The sequence below is a fragment of the Triticum aestivum genome, chromosome 4B (genome assembly GCF_018294505.1).
Source record: "Triticum aestivum cultivar Chinese Spring chromosome 4B, IWGSC CS RefSeq v2.1, whole genome shotgun sequence".
In the NCBI taxonomy this organism is placed as follows: Eukaryota; Viridiplantae; Streptophyta; class Magnoliopsida; order Poales; family Poaceae; genus Triticum; species Triticum aestivum.
In genome coordinates this window covers 626,391,254-626,398,292 of record NC_057804.1, presented here as the reverse complement: position 1 = coordinate 626,398,292, position 7,039 = coordinate 626,391,254, and the positions used below count along the sequence as shown (strand labels likewise).

The 7,039-nt window shown below is 43.4% G+C and overlaps 1 protein-coding gene across 1 annotated transcript; it reads right to left on the bottom strand.

Annotated features, from left to right (window-relative positions):
* Positions 1-1,341: 1,341 nt before the first annotated feature.
* Positions 1,342-5,956, bottom strand: LOC123093685 (CSC1-like protein At4g35870). The gene is made up of 3 exons (XM_044515697.1): positions 3,445-5,956; positions 2,540-2,661; positions 1,342-1,804 (listed from the first exon to the last, which is right to left on the bottom strand). Exon 1 carries the CDS (start codon positions 5,839-5,841, stop codon positions 3,457-3,459), a length of 2,385 nt encoding a protein of 794 aa, XP_044371632.1. The 5' UTR covers positions 5,842-5,956; the 3' UTR covers positions 1,342-1,804; positions 2,540-2,661; positions 3,445-3,456.
* Positions 5,957-7,039: the final 1,083 nt, after the last annotated feature.

Below are 7,039 nucleotides of genomic sequence, written 5' to 3'. Positions count from 1 at the left end.
TTCTGCACCCCTACATCAACTGGATAGGGATAGCGGCAGATGTTGCTTAGTTGGTGGCTTTAGTCTTATTGTTGTATGAATCTGTAAGGTCTTGTGTTAATAATTAATAAAATATCCGTATGCATCATCCAGATGCAGAGGCCGGGGGACGTCTTCCTTTTCTAAAAAAATTACCATAACAAATCTATATAATGTGAAAATACATTCAACAATGAATCTAAAGGTATTGATTTGTTATTGTATATGTTAATATTTTGTTTATAAACTTTATCAAAATTTATAAAGCTTGACTTTGACCAAAGTTAATACGCGGACTAAATAAAAACGGAGGGAGTACAACGCACATGCTCCCACACCCTCATCCTATGAACGCGCGCACACACTACCCTTACGAGCACCTCCAAAATACTAAACCGACACAACATCTTGAGATTGACGACTCATTACCACAGACGCCTTTGTAGTGTAACATGAACATCTCCTTCTCCAAAATACTAAACCGACACAACATCTTGAGATTGACGACTCATTACCACAGACGCCTTTGTAGTGTAACATGAACATCTCCTTCCTCTGAACGAACATCACCGGAAATCCTAAAAAAAATCAAAAAATACGAGCACCGGGTTACAGGAAGTGCTTTGGGTTTATTGTTTTTCGACAATTCACAAACAAGTTGTCATGTTCACGAAACTTGAAATCTTGAATCAAACTTGAGTCATTTGCATGCGAGATATTTTTCAAATTTCCTGAATGAGTGGAAAGTTACTCCTCCTTACAAATATCTTATAAGTATTTCTTTACAGAGGGAGTACTTTGGAACAACCTGCCAACTTTGTACAAGTTTCATATGGGCTCACATAGCCCCCTAGACTGTAAGATTCGCCGAGTGGATTTTACATTTAGATGAAAAGCCAACACGACCAGGGGTTTTGCCTTACAACTATTGGTAAAAAGAACAGCTATTTTCAGCCACCAATAGCAAGAGCTAGAGTGGAATATAAGAAAGAGAAGGGGAAAAAGGTGCACAAGATACAGAAGAGATATAAATATGACAGATATGCTCACGGTACTGATGTTTGTGAAGCTACATCAAAACTTCAGGAATTACCGCATAGTTAAGACTGTCACAACTCACAGTGCATAAGGTAGCTCTCAGCACTAAAATTTTGTTAAATCCTGAACATAACAATAATTCTCCCTCCGTCCGAAAATACTTGTCATCAAAATGGATAAAAAGGGATGTATCTAGAACTAAAATATGTCTAGATACATCCCTTTTTATTCATTTTGATGACAAGTATTTCCGGACGGAGGGAGTAGTTGGCACATTCTAACACAGAAGAGATGGAAAGAATAAATGTGGCATGCACTGATACATCTGCTGCGGTTGGGCCTTTGTGTTAGATGGACGCAATTAAAGGGAAAAAAATCTCTAAGATGGTGAGCTAATCATGTAGGAATAGGATAACACCAGATATACTCTCATGGAATTTCCGAATGGCAGCTCATGCTTTCGTGGTCCAAATCGAAGTCTATGTCATTTCCAAGTTCCAACACAACAGTTCCAGCTAGAGAAAAAAGGAGTTATCCTAGATTACTGTACAGAAACAACTGAGAGTCGTACAATGAGAAGCTCCGGTTACTAGATGTCTATGTCAGGAAACAAGTGTGTATTGATTGACCTTGAGTGCTTCAAGATTGATACAGATTCCAATCCAGGCCAGGTTGCGGAAAAACTTCATAATCCGTTGAACCGTCTACAAAGCTATTTAACTGTCTGCATCTCTATTAACAAGGATGGCTGGAAGCAATCAATATACAAACAACGGTTAATAAAGATACAAACACAGCAAATTAACAAATATAAGAACACTGGTTAATAAAGATACAAACACAGCAAATTAACAAATATATGAACACTGGCTAATAAAGATACAAACACAGCAAATTAATTAATGGCCTAACATACGAATGAGAAAAGGTGAGAAGGGGATAACCCTGGAACAGGGATGTCAAAATAACCATGATATATCACAGTACACTTATGGCCATCATGGTACTAAACTACTAATGTTTGTGAAGATATATACAAACTTCAGAAAATACTGTGTAGTTTGACTTTGCAATTCTCACAGTTCATAAGGTAGCTCCCAGTGTTAAAAAACACTTAAACCCCAAACATAACAATAATACTCTTATAGAAGATTCTAATGCAGCACACACTGATATATATGCTATGGCCTATGGTTGGGGCTTTTTGCACTAGATGCAGGCAATTCCAAGAAAAAGTTTATGAAGATGATGAATTGATCATGTAGGATAATGCCTGATGCTTTGGCATGAAATTTAAGATAGACAGCTCATGCCTACATGATCTAAATTGAAATTGAAGTGTTTGCCATTTTTCCAAAACAAACAGTTTCAGCTAGAAAAAAAAGAGAGTTAATCTACATAACTGTACAAAAGAGTGCGAGCTGTACAATGTGAAGCTCCAGTGATACAAGGCGACTTTGAAATGAAACAAGTGTATATTGACCTTGAATTTTTCCTTCAGGGTTGATACAGATTCCAATCCAGGTCAGGATGTGAAAAAACTCCATAATCCGTTGGACCGTCTACAAAGCTATTAACTGTCTGTGTCTCTATTAACAAGGATGGCTGGAAGCAATCAATATAAACACAATGGTTAATAAAGAATAACAGATACAAACACAGCAAATTGACAAATATATGAACACTGGTTAATAAAGATACAAACACAGCAAATTAACAAATATATGAACACTGGTTAATAAAGATACAAACACAGCAAATATACAAATATATCAACACTGGTTAATGAATATACAAACACGCAAATTAACTAATGGCCTAACATATGAATGAGAAAAGATGAGGAACAGGGATGCCAAAAAAACAATGATATATCAGTACACTTGTTGCACGTCGGTACTAAACTAATAATGTTTGTGAAGCTACATCAAAACTTCAGAAGTTTACAGTATAGTTTGACTGTCACAATTCACAGTACATAAGATAGATTCCAGTGTTAGAAATCTCTTAAATCCCAAACATAACAATAATTCTCTTACAGTTGGAACACTAACACAGAAAAGATGGAAAGAATAAATGTGGCATGCACTGATATATCTGCTGCGGTTGGGGCCTTTTGCATTAGATGGAGGCAATTACAAGAAAAAGAATCTCAAGACGATGAACTGATCATGTATGATAACCCCTGATGTTATTTCATGGAATTTAGATAAGACAGCTCATGCCTACATGATCTAAATTGAAGTGTTTGTCATTTCCAAAACGAACAGATCCAGCTAGAAAAAGAAGGGAGTTAATCTACATCAACTATATAAAAGAACAAGAGATATACAATGTGAAGCTCTGGTGACAGTAGATGACTTTGAAATGAAACAAGTGTGTATTGACCTTGAGTTTTCTTCAGGATTGATACAGATTCCAATCCAGGTCAGGTTGTGAAAAAACTTCATAATCCGTTGGACCGTCTACAAAGCTATTAACTGTTTGCATCCCTTCTAACAAGGACGGCTGGAAGCGGTCACTTCCAGACGGCAGCAACTTATAGAACACTAACAGCCCAAGAGTACATATAGCCTGAAGCTTCATGGAATCACCCTGGACTGCGAAGAAGAGCAACATAGCAGCAAGAAAGAAGATAACACAGAATTGCATGATGCACAGCACCCTATCCATCAGCTTCCCATCATTGCCTGCAGGAAATCCTCTGACTCTGTATACGAACAGGAAATTGTACTTGTCCACAAGGTAACGGTAGCCAAAGTACACTGCACCGACAGGAACAACAAGCGGAGCGAACAGTGAGTAGATCATCGTGAGCGCGAATATTGTGATGTCAAACGCGTAGTATTGTGCAAAGTCAAATTTCTGCTTTGGCATGTGGAAGCTCCGGTTTATTGGGTACATGGAAAGATCATGTCCCTCGAAACCATTCAGAATGTCACTGTCTTCTCTCTCAGACATTAGAGGCGATATCAGCCCATTTGTTTCTTCATCATTGTTCATAGATCTGTACTCCTCATTTTCTTCAGGGACTAACTGGACCATATCATTCTTTCTGAATTTCTTCAGTATATGCTTTATCCAAGGGATTGGAGCCAACAGATCAAAAGATATTCCCAGAAAGGTGCATGTGATTAAGAACGCCAGGGAAGAAAGTGAGGATCTCGACAAGAATGATGGGCTCAGGTAATGTTCAATCTGCTTGCAATCAGCACTATCTAAGTAGCACCGTCCCATGCTAAGAATCCAACTTTCAAGCGACGATTCCACCAGCGCACGCAACAAAATGAGATTAACAAGGAAGAAGCAAACCATCTTCAGCAATGCAGCTCTTTGCTCCCCCGACACTGTCAGATGGAACTCAAACTTGGAGAAGTATGACAGTACTGAAGGGATGATAATATACATGCTCACGAAGATGAGGACATTGGGTAGAAACTGAAAGATTATTGTCCAGAACCAGCTTGAGCCTTGAAGCCAAACAATCCATGATTTGGCATTATCCATAGCCTCCACATTGATGATCCGTGCTGCGTTTTGCATTCCACTGAGTATTGACAAGGGCGAACTGAAGAACAGGAGCATTACAATGAGGCAGGTGTTGACCGCGATCCGCCGCAAGGCTAGTGAGGTCTTGTTCATCCCAAGATGATTCCAGTAGATATCTGATGCCGGTGGCGCCCTCTCCACTCTCCATCGGCTCCTCTCAAGCTGGAGCTCCATCACCGGGAAGAACCTACCAATGGGTGTCTTCTTCCTTTCCATTCGGAAATCCCTCACAGCCTTGTTTGCCGTGTACACATCCTTGAACACAACGAAAGCTATGCCAGCACCAGGCGCACGCCCTTCCTTGTAATCCGACAGCCTGCTCCCAATCACGAGTTTCCTTGTCTGCAGCTTCCTTAGCCTCTCATCATCAGTAAACCCAAACCTCTGCGCCGCCATTGCCCACAGCTCTTTGCATCTCCTGACAAGCCAGTGGGCTTCCAACTGCCCTGATTCATCCTGCACAAACTCGTCAAACAGGCTGCGGGCGTCCATCTTCGCCTCCAGCCAGGAGATCTTGTTCCGGACCTTCCCCCACTCGTCGGCGAGGTACTCGAGCGTGCAGAGGTCGAAGGGCACAATGACGCGGTACACCTTGCCGGGGTACTTGTGCTCGAAGTACTCCTTGAGCGGGGCCCTGTCGGCGGCGAGCGCCCTGGGGATGCCCTGGATCATGATGGTGAAGACGGCGACGGAGCTGGAGTTGGGGTCGCTGGGGTTGCCGTTGCCGTCGCGGAAGCGGGTGATGCGGAGGGCGTCCTCCATGCGGGAGATGCCGAGGTGCGCGATGGCGACGACGGCGGCGGTGAGGAGGAGGTGGAGCCAGAGCAGCGGGGAGGCCCTGGGGATGTGGGAGATGGTGGTGGCGGCGAACTGGTCGGCGATGGCGGCGTCCCCGGCGAGCAGGTTGAGCGGCAGGGCCGCGGCGAAGGCGGCGGCGGAGACGGCGGCGAGGACGAGGAAGGAGGCGCGCTCGAAGAGGAGGAACTGGGCGGCGTCGGCGCCGCAGTGGAGCGCGATCTGCGGCGCCGTGGCGTGGTAGACGGCGAGCAGCTTGGCGGCGAGCGCTGAGGGCCCCGGGATGCGGCGGTGGTCGAAGCGGAGCTTGACGAGGAGGAAGAGGAGCACGCAGGAGGCGGCGCCCACCGCCGAGATGTTGACGAGGTACTGGATGCTGCCGTACCACGCCTCCGGCTCCCCGCCCGCGGCGTCCTCCGGCGACGGCGCGCCCGGGCCCATCGGGTCAACGGGGGCGGAAACCCTAGCTGGATTTCTCACCGGCGGTGGAGATGCCTCGCCGCCTCCGTTGGTTCGTGGACAGGGGTGGGGTGGGGGTGGGGCTGGGCGAGATCGCGACGGGAGGGGACGACGGGTTTGCCTACCCGTGCCGACCCTACCCGCGCCGTAGTTTGAGTCGCTGCCAGGTGGGGACGGCGGGGAAACGTGTGGTTTTCCTTCTTGTGTTTTCCGGGAAACGGTGGACAAGTTAAGAAAATACTTCGAGGTTAAGGTGACTAGGACTCATGTTACTTGTGGCCCACTTGCTAGTGAGTTTAGCTTTTGTTATTGTACTACTACTTGCCATGATCAAGGCTTGTTCCCAATAAAACTACTAGTGGTAGGGTTTGTTGAAGTTGCTTTCAAGAAGATTGAATTTTGTCTAGTTTCACTCTTGCTTATTCTTTTCTACTATAACGGAGAGATTATCACGTGTGATGATAAAAATAATACTAAAACCTTATACCACCGGCATAAACTACGGATGCAGTGTGGCTCCAGCAATTAAGCATATCGGCTAAGACATGGATATAAGAGTATGTATTGTATCAGTATCAGTTCATTAAAAAGAGATATTACAAGAGGAGGTAACATACGAAATTATGTCAAAAAAAACCTAACAAGTGTAGACGTTACAATGTTTGGCTTTGGACGTGACATGGATGCTTGGAGTGCTTGGTGTCCATAGAATGTGATTCGAGGGGTATCCCTTTTGCATGTTGTGCACTTTAGGTATATGTTCTAGCCAACTTTCTCAATGAATAATATGGACAACAAGGCATCTTTTTATCAAGTAGCACAAATTTTTGGTCATTGTCGTATTGTCCTTTACAAAGTCTTTCACTATTTTGCAATAGATGTTGTCTCGTAAACGGGTATACATACCAAGTCATCTTTTGTTACAAACGTAGCAATGTGGTTCTTGAGAAAAGAACTTGTCCACCTTATGTGGGTGTGTTAGGTAACCTAATAATAACGAAAAGAGACATTAGAACTCATATGTTACATGCCTTGGAAAGAAAAACAAATGTGTGCATCGACACTTCTTAATTTTAATTATTTGTTTTGCAAGGTTGTGTTACTCATTCTTCTAAACAACCGTCTAATTTTCCAATAGAATGACAGTAATTTTTACAAATATATAGGCATAGAAAAATTG